Source organism: Seriola dumerili, unplaced genomic scaffold (genome assembly GCF_002260705.1).
Source record: "Seriola dumerili isolate Sdu_G_001 unplaced genomic scaffold, Sdu_1.0 BDQW01000147.1, whole genome shotgun sequence".
NCBI classification, from domain to species: Eukaryota; Metazoa; Chordata; class Actinopteri; order Carangiformes; family Carangidae; genus Seriola; species Seriola dumerili.
Genome location: NW_019174402.1, coordinates 1,514,016 through 1,531,515, shown reverse-complemented (window position 1 = coordinate 1,531,515; position 17,500 = coordinate 1,514,016). Strand labels below are relative to the sequence as shown.

Genomic DNA, 17,500 nt, shown 5'->3' with positions numbered 1-17,500 from the left:
GAAAGAGGAAGGTTATGAAACACAGAGAAGAAACAGAAAGAAATCAAATTAGATGTTTGCTCATTACCACTACCTCACACCTTAACTGCTTTTGGGCCATTTGGGTGCAGCAGAAACAAGCTGTGAACACAAATCTATCACCTTTTAAGTTGATGTGGCAAACTTGTTGGCAAAGAACCAATGAATGGTGAGAATGAATCAAAACAGTAACGTTGAAAGATGCTAAAATACTCCACTAAACTTTCAAATACAAATAGTCATGTGATCCATTATTGATATTAAAATATTGATTACAGCTGTTAGTAAACTAATTTAAACTCCTATCACACATGGATTTATGAAGTTGCCATTTCCAATAAACTATGTTCTGTTACTTAGTCTTAGTTACTAGTTACTTAGATTTTCAGAACCTCCTGGTAAGAGGAGGAGGCGCCGCTCACAAGCGCTGGGTGCACCAGCCCTCGTCGGGTTTCCTGATGTTCACCCAATCAGAAGCTGAGCTTTTAAGGAGGCCACCTAAGGAGGCCCAAGCTAATATGCCTGTTTCAGTCAGCGGCTCAAACACAGGGCTACATAACAGGCAGTTTCAGATAAGCCTTTTTTGAAATGTCTGTCATGCAAAGCTAGTCTCATGGAGCCCGAGGATAAAAAAATACAGAGCTGGAAATGAACACGAAAGGTCCACTTTAAATGACACCGGGAAAAGATCTTTTCCCTCTAACAAAATATGAGTTATTGCCAAATGTTGAGAAATGGTTGAATTTCGTCCACAATGCAGCAGCGTGAATTTACCTCCAGCAGCCAGAGACATTCTGGCAAATCCAAACACAGAAATGGTTCTGTGATTCTTCAGATGTACACATTCCCTCACCTCATGAATATACACACAGACATGCACACGCTCACATATTTGGTGGTTAGTTTGCAGCCCCCCTGGCACAGAGCCATATGTAATATAACCTGGAGTGCAGAGACAGACAAAGCCTGACCCTCCTCTGTCTGCCTGACTGTGTTGTTCTTTCTACATGAGGAAGAGAGAGTTGTTAATAGAATATAAGTGAGCTCTTGTAGTGCCCTTATTATCACTTCTATTTCCCCCTCCTGTTCGCTCTCATTCACAGACAGACAAAACAGACATTATACAAGGTCAAACAAGACAGACAAGGGTAGCCTTACTGTTAATCGGCTGAGGTTGTTGATGTACCTTTTTTGCTATTATCAAACCTAACTGAAGACACATGAGAACTGAAGTAACATGACATTTGCTTTCAATAGATAAATAAGTAAAACAAGGGCTGAAAGCTCTACAGGATGAGATCATCATCCCAGCATAAAAAGATCAGAGTCAGATTTTAGCTGCCAGTGTGTCAACAACACCATTGAATAAAGCACAGATCCGGGGGGAAAGGCCATAATCCAAAATGACAAAAAGAAAAAAAAAAGTTTTTAGGCATATGATATTTAGTTTCAGTAACTTTGGTTTCCAATATACACACTTACTTTTCAACTAAAACTAGAAAATGAAAGGACTGACATGTTTCTGCAGCAAACACGAGCACACATATAGACAAACTAACCTCAACTGACTTTGCACATGCACACACAGTATGTAAATGCACATCGACATGTGTGTGTGTGTGTGGTGTGTATGCGGGCTTGTGTGTGTGTGTGTGCGGGCTTGTGTGTGAGTGTGTGTGTGTGTGCGGGCTTGTGTGTGAGTGTGTGTGTGTGTGTGTGCGTGCGGGCTTGTGTGTATGTGTGTGTGATTTACTAGTCCAACTCTCAATTGTGCTGGAAAGGTTTTGACGTAGTTGGTGGTTTTTCTTATTCACAGCAGTTACAGCGGGGGCAGGGGGGAGAGGCCAAACACAGAGCTTTGTATTATTCTGGAGAAAGAGCTGACGGTTTCTGATTTAAGAACTGATTTTGTGCGAAACTCCCAGTCATATTAAGCTGCTGCTCCTGCTTTAGGCTAAATGTACGATCAGTGTACAGCCAGTCTTATTACCAGAGTCATGGGAAACAGAGAATGGATCCCTGTGTGATTCTGAAAAAGCATCAATTCTCAGTTTGTTTGTTTATTTTTTTTCAAATCATAGTTATTTTCAATATGACTTGTTGCTATATTAGTTTGACAGGGTTTTAAACATTATCAGCAGAGGAACTTAACAAACTTAACACATGTTGAGTCTCACACAGGAAAACACATCCAATGCTAACTGAAATGTGTTGCAGTACTGAAAAGACAGAACAGTGCTGCAGTAATGTGCAAATGAACTGTTGCTGGCATTGATCTCTCTCTCTCTCTCTCTCTCTCTCTCTCTCTCTCTCTCTCTCTGTCTTTGCAGGTCTATTTAAAGGCCCCTATGATCTTGAATGGGGTGTGTGTGATTTGGAGAGGCTGGATCGACCTACAGAGGCTGGATGGGATGGGATACCTGGAGTATGATGATGAGAGAGCACAGGTAACACATGTCTTCTCACATAGTGTAACGTTTGTATGCGTGCACAAAAACTCCACATCCTCCTTTTGCTTTGTTTTCCTCTTTTCCTCTTGAAATCACATTGCGATCTCTGTCTTGTTTAAAAGAAAGAAATGAATTTAGTTTTTGCCCCAACTCTTTTCTAACCTTGGAACTTCTTTATCACGGAAAAAACAGAAAACTAAACCGACTGTCACTTTCTATTTCTGTGTGTGTGTGCAGCATGAGGACGCTTTGGCCCAGGCAGCTTTTGAAGAGGCTCGCCGCAGAACCAGAGACTTTGAAGACAGAGACCGATCACACAGAGAGGATCTAGAGGTGAGAGAGCCTGAGACTGTTGTTCATGTTAATGGGGGGCTACTTGTCTGCCATCTCAAAGACAATGGGACTGTTACTGGACTGTGTAGCTCCAACTCTCCTGTCCTGTAACAGGACAAATCTGCTTCCTTACCAGACCTCCCAGGGCCTTGCAAAGCCAGTTTAAAACTTATAAACTGTAGTAAAGATTTTTGGTGCAAGATTCTAGTCTTGGAAAACTGCTATGAAACTGACGAGCATTGTTTCACTTCACCTCTGTTGTACCTCTGACCACAGTTATTATGATTGATGGGTGTAGTCATTAGTGTGCTCTCTTCAACCAGTAACCACACCCAACAGTGAAGATTCAGTGTGGTACTAAACACACCCTGAGTACACTTATGCATCGCTGGAGGTCAGCAAAAACAAGAATGTGAAATGAATGAATAATTCACATGATGTTTTAGTTTGAAATGGGAAGCAAAGACCAAAGACAGTTTAGCTCATTTGTCCAATCATATGCAGAAAAGGTTCATGTCATTGTTTTGTCTAATGTACAAGTTATATGAAATTATTCTTGCCACAAACTAATGCCTATATACCTATGAAAAGTGAAACTTAAAGTTTGTGGGCTGGCTTTGCAAGACTAGTCTTACCTAACTGGAAATTTAATCATCTCTGATTTACAAAAATATAAAGAAACACAGCATCGCCTATGCAGCTTGCTTGCTGTTTCTGGCTTGTAACCCATTCAGAAAATTGTCTCTCTCAAATGTCAAATTGAGCATACAGTTATTTTCTGATGAGTTTCACAACATCATAATATGCATAATGTCAAATATATATTGATTGATGTTTAGAGGAAACTAAACACTTTTATTAAAACCACAGAGTCAAATTTCCAGTTAGATTTTCTTTGCTTAGCGCTTGGAGCGGCTTAGGGTTGTGTGATGTGTGATTGTGTGCTTCAGTTATTTCTTATTTGAATAGAATTTCAGTTTGAATGATAGGTTTAGTGCATGATCAGTTTGATAATAAATCTAATCTGATAGTTGATTTGATTTAATATTAATGAACTATTGAATGACTGGTTCAGTTTTGTCAGGTGTCCCACAAGCCTCAGAAGGGAAAGTAGTTTACTCACTTTGTGCCAGATTTAATTTAAGAATTACTGAAATTTGACATAATAACTATAATATGAAATTATTTCTGAATTTGTCAGCTCCTAAAGTGCCTCTAGTTTATGAAATGTAATTGTTTAACAGTTTGTGCTGTTTGCAGTGTCTTATGTGTAATTTAGATTCACAAATTCACATGTCATAGGTTTGAAATTTGTAATTGTCCCAAATGCATTTAATTACTTGAGACAAACTCACTTTCCCGGCAAGGCTTTGGGGAGATCAGTGGCATCCTTCCTAAGTTGACGCCCTACGAATGAACCCCAAATTGTTTATTTTTTAGGACCCTGTGGTTTCTAAAATCTGGGACTGATGACACACAGACAGACAGCCAGCAGAAAAGAACAGGGTCTGTGTCCTTCATTTCTCACCATCTATCACACTGTCATGCACTAAACCACCCTGTGTGTGTGTGTTGCATGTGTGTGCAGTTGCGTGTATGTGTGTGTATGTGTGTGTGTCTGTGCGTGTGTCTACCTGTTTAATTTATATATGTGCATTCTTGTGTTTTATTTTCTGTGTCTGTCACCACAGGCAGTTGTCGTGTGTGTGTGTGTGTGTGTGTGTGTGTGTGTGTGTGTGTGTGTGTGTGTGTGTGTTGTGTGTGTGCATGTGTGTTGTGTGTGTGCAAGTGTTTGTTAGTGTGTGCGCATGTGTTTTTCTATGTTCATGAATGTGCATGCATTTCTAATGAACTTAATGACTGTAATATCTGCTCCTGCTTATTTTAACAATTTGCACAATGACACACACACACACACACACACACACACACACACATCAAGACTTACCACAGCTTTGTAGCACATGGTCCTGCAGAAATTAGATGGTAGAAGAAAGGCAAGAACACAGCACATGGAGAGAACAGAGGGCGGAGAGACGCACAGACAAGGAGAACAGAAAGACAGGAAAGAGAGACATTTATTGAAGGTCGTCTTTCATCTGACTGATCTCATGTTTCTTCCCTGAGGCTCTGAGAGAAAAAGAAAACCTTGTGTCTCCTGCTAAATCAATATAAGTGCCACCACTTAAAAATAACGCAGATTTTTATCATGTATGTAAAAAATGAATTCGATATGGTACTAAATATTATTTAGACTAGAGACAAGTGTGGAGAGATTGAAGGTTGTGTAGAACAAAGCTCCCTTTAGGTCTTTCAAGCAGAATGAATGATAAATTTGGAAGGGATGTGACAAAAGGTGCATGGCACATATTTGAAAAAGCACACGCATACTTCCGCACTGTCATGAGAAAGTATAGGAATAATAATGTTGTTTATTTGAATGTTAAGGTCATATTTATTATTTGTCACATACACATGTTTGACTTAAATACCTACAGTAAAGTGATAGTTCTGTTTAGAAGTTTACATGAAGGTCAAGTCACCAGAACAGGCACAGTTTGTATGTATTCAAGCTGGAGCCCTTTAACAGCTCCTTGGGCTCTCTATCTCGGTAAAGCCAGAGCGCTATTGGTTCCAAGGTCAGACCGAGAAAGAAATTCATACTTAGACTTATCCACCGGGACTGGGCCTCATGAATGACACTGATGGAGCCGGTAAAACTTAAAAATGATCTTCTCTTATCTTATTTCTTTGTCAGAGGCCTACATGGTTTCTTCACTGGAGGAAAATCTGGAACTTTGCGTTCACCTGAATGCTGCGTACGGCACTGTGCCATCTTGCATGTTGGCCGTCACTGTGTGTTTATAAACATGGGGAGGGCAGACGGCTTAACAGGAAGGACTCAATACACTGACATGCATACACACATGCACTAAGATGCACGTGCCGCCTTCCCGGATACCAAAATAAAGAACTGAGAGATTCAGATTACATCACATACAGAAGAGGTGTTACTTCTCTTCTGAGGATGTCATTATTCCACTTCATCTTTACATAGAAAATAAATAGTTGTTTTCTACTATACTATCGTTTAAAATCACACTTCCAGAACCTTCAAGTGAACAAAGAGCCTTTATGTTAGCCTAGCTTAGCATAAAGACTGGAGACAGCGGGAAACAGCTAGTCTGGTTATGTCCAAAGTAAAAAGAAACATTTGTGTGCAAGATCACTAATTAATACATTATATTTGAATTGTCTAATCTGTACACATGCAGAAATATGAGCTTGATTCCTCCCTGGAAAAACCATGAGCTGAAAAACAGTTTTGTTTGGCTGTACAATATAAAATACATAAAAAATATATCTATCAATGCATAATAAATTGCACAATCCATATACTTTAATCTTGTCCCTCTCAGGCCGTTGTCTTACATTCATAAACTGTGCCCGTGAACTTGCTGTATATTTGACCGTAGAAAAACGTGAACATAGTGAGTCACTTGTTTTCATCAATGTGCCAAGCAGTCGTGACTTCTGTAGATGAAGTTAATATTTGAAAAAAAGAAAAAAAAGCCTGGGAAAATAATGGACAGAAATACTCCTGTTGTCTTGCAGATGATGAGACAAGAACATTGGGATACGTATTTCATAAAAGACAATTTTAGCGTTAAGATGGAGAGAAACAGCAGTCACAGTGCGATTCTACAGCTCTGCTCTGAGATGTTTCTTTGGGTGTGACTGATGAGCATTGCTGAATAGTTACAGAGATACAGCGTCAGCATTTCTGTGGTCTGAACCCCTCTTTTCCTTCTGTCTCTCTCTCTCTCTCTCTGACTCTCTTTATCTTGTTAGCTGGCAATCTAGTTATGTCTCTATCCTGTCTATACTGTGTGTAGTTCAAAGCCGCAGTTAACTTCTTCTTTCTATCAGATAGAAGACAGAAGTCGCCACATTGGTGTTGTATTTGTTGCATAGTATAAAGTTAAATGAAATTAAATTTTTCCACCAATATAAATGCAACATGCAGAACAGCGAGTGAGAGAATAGCAGAGAGAGAAAGACATGAAAATGTAATGTTAGTTATGTAAGGCTAGGCATGGGGAAAAGGTGCCGCACCATACATTTCATTTTTCATGTCTGATGAACAGTGGTTTACTGCTCAAACATTACTCTGCCAACAAAAGGAAAAGTTTTAAAAAATAATATACGAACAACATATCAGTATGGTTTAAATGTGTACTGCACGGGCTTTAACTGATTTCTGATTTATAATAGACTGGAGTCACCATAAGTTGTATTTGTCAAATTCAAATTTAACATTTTCAAGCCAACATCTGAACATAACCAAACATCTGTATAACAATACTTAAACCATAAACCTCCCCCTGTAACCCAGAATGAAAAGCCTTTTAAACCTTATCAGTAACTGTAGTACTTCTGTGATTACTGTTGCTATATGATCAATAAGAATTACATTTTAAAAATGCTGCAGAGGAAAATTATGGCACTCTGATGTTTATTGGGTTGCGTAGGTTTCATTATAATAAAGCTCAGCAGAAAAACATTAATGTTTTTTTTTCATGTGGGTGCTCACTGAATATAAAGATGTTTCCCTCTCAATTCCTGAGGCCTTGTCAGTTTGGCAGATACAACATTTTTCATCCAAATGCAGTGATACTCCAGTCATTCAAGGTCAGAAGGTACCTGTCAGAGTGATGGATGGAAAAGCAATAGATTGAAAAGAAATGCGTGTTTTAACTCCACAGTGCACAGACACACTCACACACAAAACACACACACACACACACAGACACACACACACACAAAAAACACACACACACACACAGACACACACTCCCAAGTGCTCAGCAAAAAGAGATTTGGTGGTGAATGATGAGCTGGCACTGAAAGCATTAATATATCATTAGTATTGATTGCCATCAGACCCCCTACTTTGACTTACACACACACACACACACACACAAATTCACAGACACATTCAAATACTGTACAGGCACATATATGCACAAATCGCAGATACAGCAAATCTACTCAGTTCACCACACACACACACACACACACACACACACACACACACACACACACACACACACACACACACACACACACACACACACACACACCCTTCTCCAGTATTGAGTTGTGGTGAAGCAGCCTATAGTGGCCCAGCAAGCTTCCGTCTGTGTGTGGATCAATACAGAAAGCTCTCCTCCTGCCCTTATGATTAGCAAAGACCACTCCCTTCTACAATGACCAACAATACACTCAAAGCTTTCCGTGTTCACTGTCTCTTACAATTTTAAATTTATCCAATCTCAAAATAACTTTTAATTAATACTGTAAATTTCAAACAGATAAATTTATGTTTGACAAATAACATGTGGAATAGGAAATATTATGGGTTAGAGGAAAAAATGAAGTGAAACTGAATAGGCCTTTCTCACAGCAGACATTTTAAGTGGTCAAACACAGGTGTAACTAATCCCATCATTATCACATGTTAATGTTATTAATTCTGCAGATCCTATGAATCAGATTTATTTAGGAACAATAATAATAATAATAAAAAAAAGGATTCTGAGGCTAGCAGTTGCTAAGATAGAGCTCAACAAAATGTGTTCAGAAAGCAAAAATAGTACAAAGTAAACTAATCGGAATAGCCAACGTTAGCATTAACAGCTGTTTACTTACCAGTCTAGAAGAAACAAACACTGTCTCCAGCAGTGGAAAGCGACCTTTTTGTTTTGCTTCTATTTCTGTCACTTCTTTTCTTCTTGTGAAGTTAGCTAACCAGCTAGCCCCAGCCCGGTCAGCTCGTCTCATCACTTTCCGATAAATCACTGTAGCGAACTTGTTAACAAACAGTTGCCTATTTACACATCTAGCAGTTACGGGGCAACTATTATTCATTTGGAGACATTTTTCTGTCAACATGGCAATGTTCACTCTCCTTTTCGCTCTGTTTTTCATCCCCACCAACTCCTGAGGGAAATATGTGACTATAAATTCTTCACCACATCAACCACTACATTCTTACCTTCTGCCTCACTACATTACCATCACAGCACATCTAGCCTTGGCCCTGAACGTTGGCTGTGCGCATGCTGCAGAATCATCCATTATGAACTTTATTCCCAGGGAGACTGGGAGGACACAAACATAGCCTACGAGCACAGATGGTGCTATAATGAACAATCAAGAATTGATTTCATTGTGACTCCACTTTGAAATCCAAAAAATCAAGTCACTCTAATTGAGCCACACATAAATATTTGATAGCAGCAGTTTTGAGAAAGCAACAGACAGCTTTCCAGAGGAGACAGACAGAAACTGGAGTCAGTCTGGCTGTGAGGATTCAAAATGGTAGTATGACATACTGTATGTGTGTGCATGTGACTGTGTGTATGTTGCTATTATGGTGAGTCATTGAGATGACACAAACTACATTCCAGTTGAACTAAGCAACCCCTTTACTATCTCTGTCTGCATTTCTGTCTGCTCTGCTCTCTGCTTCACCTCTGCCCACACTTTCTCACCTCTCTCTCCCCTCTACCCCTTCCGCCATCTCACCCTACCCCTGCTAAATTCCCTCAGCTCTCACTTAAGTGTAAACATATAACCACAAGTATTTTTTTTTACAGCAGGAGCAGGTTCATGCCACAAGCTCACAAACACATACACACTATACCCACTCATGAAATAAATTTAAAAGTCTTGTCATGCTGATGGCCTCTAATGATGACCTAATGATCCCTCAGTGTGTGTGTGTGTGTGTGTGTGTGTGTGTGTGTGTGTGTGTGTGTGTGTGCATGTGTGCATGTGTGTGTGTCTGTGTTTATCTGTGTCAGACAGCCAGTATGTCTGCCAGTTTATATGTCTGTCAGTCTGTCTGCCTCTCTGCCTGTCTGTCTGCCAGCTACCTTGACTAAAATATCAACATCAGTAAAGTGTATAAACAGTCGCACATAACTTATTATAAAGCTTTCTGGCTTCCTCTAGTGGCACTTTGGGGATTTGCAACTTCATTTTGCAGTCCTATATCACTCTGTGGTTGTAGAGGAGCTTTTTTTTTTTTTTTTTAAACAAAGGAACCAAACTTAGTTATTCTCACATTTGGGTTCTACTTGGTTAACTTTTTGAACCCTTGGAGGTAAAACTACTCAACCTGCTATTATGCATTTATAAGCAGTTTATAAACAGTTAGGCTAATGAATGGTTTATAATGCACTGTAATACTATAGTGTTGCTGTGAGCAGATATGAGGCCATGTTTAAAGTTTCTTTGTCAACATTTATAATTGCTGCTATGAAGCACCCTGCATTTCCCATACGCAACTGTCTTTCATCAGACAACCCTTTTGTCCTGAAGTCTTTCAAACTACATACTTCCAGTTTATAAGAACTTACAACTGTAACTCTTCAGTCGTACTTTGACATTGTCAGCATTATTGTTTCCGACATTAGACAGCTCCTCCAGAGCCACAGAAGACATTAATCAACTGTCTTTAAAGGCTGTGTAGTTCTCTTCATGAACTTCTTCTGCAGAATCAATGGAGTGACCCTAAAACCCATATCAGTACATAAACAATTTAAAATCCTAACCTTGACCTACAAAGGATTTTTACAGACTTAATAATCACTTAACAAATGTTTATTACACAAAATAAAATAGTAGTGAGCAGTTATAATGATATCTGTATTTTAAATGTTTATATTGATGAATAATTCAAACCCTAATCAAGCATGTGTCCTACAAGTCTGACATAAAATTATCAATCATTCAACCTATTAACATGGTTATCCTGACCTCCTCAGACAGATGATATTCCAGAGCTTAGGTTTCCCTGACAGCAACACATGTTTAAACGTTATTGCAGTAGTCCAGTTGTGAGAAGACAAAAGCATGTAGGCTTTAACAACTTACACTGCTGATATGAGGCGCTAAAAAAGACTTTTATAGGCTGTTATAAGACAATAATCATTATGTGCTGTTATAAAGACAGTCAGGTAAATGTTACTGATGCAGAGAATGTTTAAGTGTGTTGTATACATTATCATATTTAAAAAATTGTACTTAATTTATTGTATTTTTCTCTCTGATCCCTGTCTTACTATCCTTCCCATCTCTTCCTGCCTTCTCATCTGTCTAATCTCACTCCGCTCTCTATCACTTTTACCTCGCCTCTTTTCGTCCCTCTTCTCCTCTCCTCTCTTCCCCTCTTTCATCCTTCCATCTCTCTCTCCCCAGTCCAGACGACAGCAGGACCCCAGCCCTGGCTCAAACATGGCCAACGCTGATGTGGAGCACAAGATGCGCTGAGGAGGAGGATGACGATGAGGAAGTTGTGGAGGGAGGAAGAGGCGAAAACCAGGGCTGGCAGTCCATTCATTTTCAACACAATCAACTGGGGGAAAAAAAGTCAAAACGAAACTGCAGTTGTAGACCAATTGTTCATCATTATTTCCTAACAGGTTTGATATGATCATTTTTACATGCCAACCATTTTTTCAATATTTGAATGTAGAAGAAAATAAAATTCCTGAATTGATTGAATTGAAAGTGAATAAAAGCCATAGAAAAGAGGGATTAAAAGGGTTATGGCCACAACAGACCTGGACAAAAAGTAGTTGAATATATTTTAATACAGAGGAAGGAACATGAGCAGTTGATTTAGCATTATATTGTAACTGTGACACATACAGAGTTGACGTTGTTTCTTGAGTCAGATGAGAGTTGCAGATATAAAAAGGAAAGATCAGATATTTTTTGTCCAGGTCTGAGAGGATTTGATGTGTAGGGGTAGTTTCCAGTACCAAAAGTATATTTTCTATTAATACACGATGTTGAAAATAGAGGGAGAGGGGTCACAAGGGGGTAAAGATGTTGTTAACGGGGGAGGAGGAAGAGAGACAGAATCTTTGTTTGGCTCAGGGTCACGATCGGGGCTTATTGGTCAGGATTACCAGTAGAGCATGCATCAAAAGTGAGGTGTTGACAGTCTGTGAAAAAAACGATTCTGCATTGTTCAGTGTTGTGCAACACTTCACATTTGTGAACATGCCCTTGTTAACCCACACTATATCCAGCTCACTTCCTGAAACCTGCTGTTTTCTGAGACCAAAGTTCACTTTGCTGGAGAAGGGAGGGAGGAGGGAGGGAGGCAGGGGATTAAGAGGGGGAAAATTTAGTTGCATTTAAAAAGATGGCAGGTGGGAGGAGAGCATCCAGAGAGACGTTTGCCAGGTTCTAGGGTTAAGAAGTGTTTGCTGTACTATAATTTGAATTATTTCTCTAAACTTCACTGATGGTGAGGTGCCCATAACAGTAGAATCACAGGTTATGTAGCAACAACCTTGAGGCAGGACAGATAACAAAGACAACTGCTAGAAGCAATTAAGGAAATGATTTTTGTGGGGAGGGGGGTGTTCAGTTCAAACATCCTTTGTCTTCCAAGGGGTTTTGCACTATGCCATACAATCAGTCTTGTTCTCCACATGGATTTTCTTTATATGCATGAAACCAAACACAGGCCTACCTATGTTCTTTGTTGTTCCCTATGCAGCCTATTTATCGTCAGAGCACTCTCTGTACAGCGCTTTGATCAGGAATAAGTGGGTGATTCGAGGCTGTGTCCTTACATAGTTCCTTGCAAACAGCAGCACGCTCAAAAAAGCACAAAGCGTCTGTGTCCCTATGCCATATTTTTACTCATGTTAATCTGTGCACACATATGAACATAAAATAGAGTGTACCATACTTCTTTTTCAAAGCCCTGGCTCATCATAACATGACATTGCTGTACAGCAAAACAATGTATCTCCAAACTTTGGTAATTTGAATTAGAATTTTTCAGAAAAACGTCCTTTATGGGCTGAGAAAAATATCCTATTTCATAAGCCAAGTAAACCATTTAAAAGCCCACTGTTTTTTTTTTTCAGAAAAGTTCATTGTCACAAAGGTGAAAACTTGATTTTTCCTTAGCTCATAAAAAGTTATTGTGTGGGAATAAGTTGTTTTTTACAGCCATGATATGTAACATAGTATTGTAACATGCTACTAATACAATGGATCAGCCCAGACTCAAGCTCACAAACTCTTTAAAAACATCACATGCACATCAGTTGCATGTGTCACATATCACTTCTATCTGTCTATACTATAGAATAATTGGATTGCAATCAACATTAATAATTTATCATTGCAGATCATAGACTGTATAGGTACAAATCCAGTTTAGTTATACACTCCAGCCATTGATCGATCAATCACCCACAGATTCCTCATCAATGAAGGACTGGAAAAACCTGAATGCAGTCTAAATACTATTCCCTGTCCTTTTACAGCACTAGTGTAATGAAATGGTATGTTTTGTTATCTTATCGTTTTGTTTGTGTGAAAGTCATGATGTTTACTTTTTCTATTACTTCTCTCTCTGTATATGTATTCATTTTTGTCCATCTTTCAGCTTTATTATGAACTAGTAGTAGCAGTGCTAGGCTATTTTATGTTAAGTTTAAAATTACAAAATTTATCCAGACATTTGGGAGTTTTGAGGACTTTTGTTGCCTTTCATGTTTTTTTCATGTGTTCTTTTTATTAATGTTCTTTTTATTGTTTTTGTTTTGTTTTGTTTTTGTTTTTTTTTTCTCAAGGAAATCCACTTCCTGGGTTAAATACATTGAATGTGGATTGACTCAAGCCCTATTTTTAGGCGACATAAATGTTTTTATATTGTGCAACGAGAAGCTCATTTCATTTTCCAGTGTGCACTCAACGGTTTTATTATAATTATTATAACCAAGAAAAATGTTTTGTTCATGCTTTTCTTTCTTGTAAGTATGACTTATTAAGAAGTTTGAGCTTTACATGAACTAAGAAAACTGATGATTTTTTTTTCTTTTTTTTGTACATTGATAGCCATGTGTTTGTAACAATTTACAATAAGTTCTGGAGTAAGGTTGTTGCTAAAAACAGCAGTTTGAATTAAAATAAAAAAGTTAAAATGTATTGAAAACTCAAACATGATAAACTTGATGATAGGTCTCTGCATCTCCAGCCAAATCATCAACCTCAGGGTACAACAAAAATCTCTGCAGGATTTTTATCCTGAAATTTGGATACTATACAGGAGGATATTATTGGGGTAACCTAAGGTCAGAAACTTTCTCATTGGCAGCCTTGGTTGATAGCTTTCCCACAGAGATTTGTGCAACTGGGGGAAAAAAACTTAAATGTTCCCATTTTTTCTCAGAATACACTGATCCTATGAAGTCAGCTGGCCTTGTGACCTGGTGTTTAATTAGCTGAAGAATGTGGAAAACATACTTTCTGTCTAAGTGTACCTTCATTGTGATGAGTGGTGGGTTTTTTGTAGTATGGGCACAGTTTGGTATTGTTAAGTTGAAAAGTCCAGCAGGTGAGAAGTGAAGTGGCGTTAATGACTGTGGATAATGTGAATGGGTAGAAGGACGCATTAGAACATTTGGATGCATGGAGCTGGTTGTGGCCTAAGATGAGGTTCAGGTCATGTTAGTGAAAGCTGTCATAGGTTTACATTTACAGTGGCTGTTATGTTTCCATGAGGCTGGATCCAGTTCAGATCAGGGAATCTGTAATTCATAAAGTCTATACAGTGGTACGCACTAGATTTTTTCTGGTTTATCAGTATTAACATTGGTGGAAACTGACAGAGCACTGGATATGAGCCAGTACAGTACAATGAGAGGTGAAAAGCACAGTAGGTGTCAGAACCAGCACAGTTTGGTGGCTTTTGTAAGTCATGAGTTGAATGGTTATGTCTGTAACACAGCTAGACAATGGGCTAAGCTGTTCACCTGCCATAAGGCTTACTGTAACAGCTTTCATGCTGTGATAAATCTTAGAAATTACACTACCAGCCATTGGTGGTCTCATGAAAAAACTCCAGCAACACTTACAGTATGAAGAACAATTTCATTCTCAAACCAAAACATTTCGACTCGTGGCCTTCATCAGGCTTGTGGGTCACTGGGAACCCTGATGAAGGCCACAAGCTAACATGTTAGTCTGGCAGTAAAGCTGTTCATCATACTACAGGTGTTGCTGAAGTTTTAACCCTCTCAGACTGGCTCCCTTCTCCATGCACATTGGGTTAGTAGGTGAAGTTGTGCCAGTATTCCCAACTCTGCCTCTACCAGGCTTATGAACTCTGCCACAACTCTTGATCAAAGCTGAAAATTAATCTTTATGGATTTATAGAGGTTAAGAGACATAAGTGAGGAAACAATTGTGAACAACAAACTAAGTCACATTTCCAGCACCACCTTGTCCCCACCACACCAGCCCAGTGTATCATTACACCATTATTTGGATGATTACCAGTGTAAACACATTAGTTGATACTACATCCCTCAATTTTCTTAATGCAGGCATTAAGGCAAAACATAAACCACCAACATTTTCTTTCTGTCTTTTTTTTTTTACCTAAACTGTTAATGTTCTTATTTGTTTAAGTTATTTATACTTTGGTTTTATTTGGAGATTCAAAGAAGAACTCTGTGGCTTGTACACACTCTCTACGTTTCTCTTTCCTGTGTGTGTGGTCTATCTTTTCCTCTGTTTTAGGGTTGAGCTTCTCCTCTTGGAGGAATTGAAAATATGAGATATTCAATTCAAAATGTTAGATGTTTTTCATAATAAACACATATGAATTCATGTATTTGTGTCTGTCTTTTTTACATTGAAATAGGTACTTCACTAACATATCATTCTCCAAGTATGCCATAAAAATGTCATGATAAATGTCATAGTATAGTATGGCATTTAAATGACATAGTATAGAAATGCATAAAATGTCAAGGTATAGTATGGCATAAAAATGTCATAGTATAATGAAGCATAAGATGTGGTAAAAATTACAGTATAGTGAGGCATAAAATGTCACAATATAACATGACATAAAAATGTCATAGTATAGTAAAGCATAAGAATGTCATAAAAAATGTCATAGTATTGTAAGGCAAAAAAATGTCATAGTATAGTATGGCAGAAAATGTCATGATATAAGAAGGCATGAAAATCACATAGTATAGTAAGCAATAAAAATTACATAAAATATGTCATAGTATAGTATGGCATAAAAATTTCATAGTATATTAAGGTATAAACATGCAATAGTATAATGAGGCATAAGATGTAGTAAAAATGACAGTATAGTAAGGCAAAAAATGTATTAAAAAATGATATAGTATAGCATGGCAAAAAAAGTCATAAAAAATCACATAGTATAGTAAGGCAAAAAATGTATTAAAAAAATGATATAGTATAGTATGGGATAAAAACTCATAAAAAAATCACATAGTATAGTAAGGCAAAAAATGTATTAAAAAAATGATATAGTATAGTATGGGATAAAAACTCATAAAAAAATCACATAGTATAGTAAGGCAAAAAATGTATTAAAAAAATGATATAGTATAGTATGGGATAAAAACTCATAAAAAAATCACATAGTATAGTAAGGCAAAAAATGACATACTATAGCATGGCATAAAAAGTCATACCAAATCACATAATATAGTAAGGCAAAAAATATCTAAAACTTGACATATTATAGTTTGGCATTAAAAGTCATAAAAAATTACATAGCATAGGAACTCAAATAATGTATAAAAAAAGGATATAGTATAGCATGGCATAAAAAGTCAAAAAATATCACATAGTATAGCATGGCATAAAAAGTCATAAAAAATCACGTAGTATAGTAAGGAAAAAAATGTATTAAAAAAATGATATAGTATAGTATGGCATAAAAAGTCATAAAAAATCACATAATTTAGTAGGGCATAAAAAGTCATAAAAAATCACATAGTATAGTAAGGCAAAAAATTTATGAAAAAAATTATATAGTATGGTATGGCATAAAAAGTCATAAAAAATCACATAGTATAGTAAGGCAAAAAATGTATACAAAAATGACAGTATAACATGGCATAAAAAGTCATAAAAAAATCACATAGTATAGTATGGCATAATAAGTCATAAAAAATCACATAGTGTAGTAAGGCAAAAAATGTATAAAAAAATGATATAGTATAGTATGGCATAAAAAGTCATTAAAAATCACATAGTATAGTAAGGCAAAAAATATATACAAAAATGACAGTATAGCATGGCATAAAAAGTCATAAAAAATCAGATAGTATAGTAAGGCAAAAAATGTATTAAAAAATTATATACTATAGTATGGCATAAAAAGTCATACAAAAATAACATAATATAGTAAGGCATAAAAAGTCATAAAAAAATCACATAGTATAGTAAGGCAAAAAATGTATTAAAATCGACATAGTATAGTATGGCATAAAAAGTCATAAAAAATCACATAGTACAGTAAGGCAAAAAGTTTTCATAAAAAATCACATAGTATAGTATGGCATAAAAAGTCATAAAAATCACATAGTATAGTGAGGCAAAAAATGTCTAAAAATTGACATAGTATAGTATGGCATAAAAAGTTATTAAAAATCCCATACTATAGTATGACATAAAGAGTCATAAAAAATCACATAGTATAGTATGGCATAAAAAGTCATAAAAAATCACATAGTATAGTAAGACAAAAAATATATACAAAAATGACATAGTATTGCATGGCATAAAAAGTCATAAAAAATCACATAGTATAGTAAGGCAAAAAA

At 37.1% G+C, this 17,500-nt stretch overlaps 1 protein-coding gene across 4 annotated transcripts in view; it reads left to right on the top strand.

Moving 5' to 3' along the window:
• Window positions 1–11,954, top strand: part of cbfb (core-binding factor beta subunit) — a 30,717-nt gene extending 18,763 nt beyond the window's left edge. Inside the window, exons 4-7 of one of the 4 annotated variants that reach the window (XM_022749885.1) lie at window positions 2,349–2,465; window positions 2,706–2,801; window positions 4,242–4,307; window positions 11,075–11,150. In XM_022749885.1, coding sequence (XP_022605606.1) covers window positions 2,349–2,465; window positions 2,706–2,801; window positions 4,242–4,271 — 243 coding nt within the window. In that variant the 3' untranslated portion in view covers window positions 4,272–4,307; window positions 11,075–11,150. Of the gene's footprint in view, window positions 1–2,348; window positions 2,466–2,705; window positions 2,802–4,241; window positions 4,308–11,069 lie in introns of all 4 variants that reach the window. The other 3 variants (XM_022749884.1, XM_022749883.1, XM_022749882.1) reach the window with 3 other exon arrangements.
• The last annotated feature ends 5,546 nt before the right edge of the window (window positions 11,955–17,500 follow it).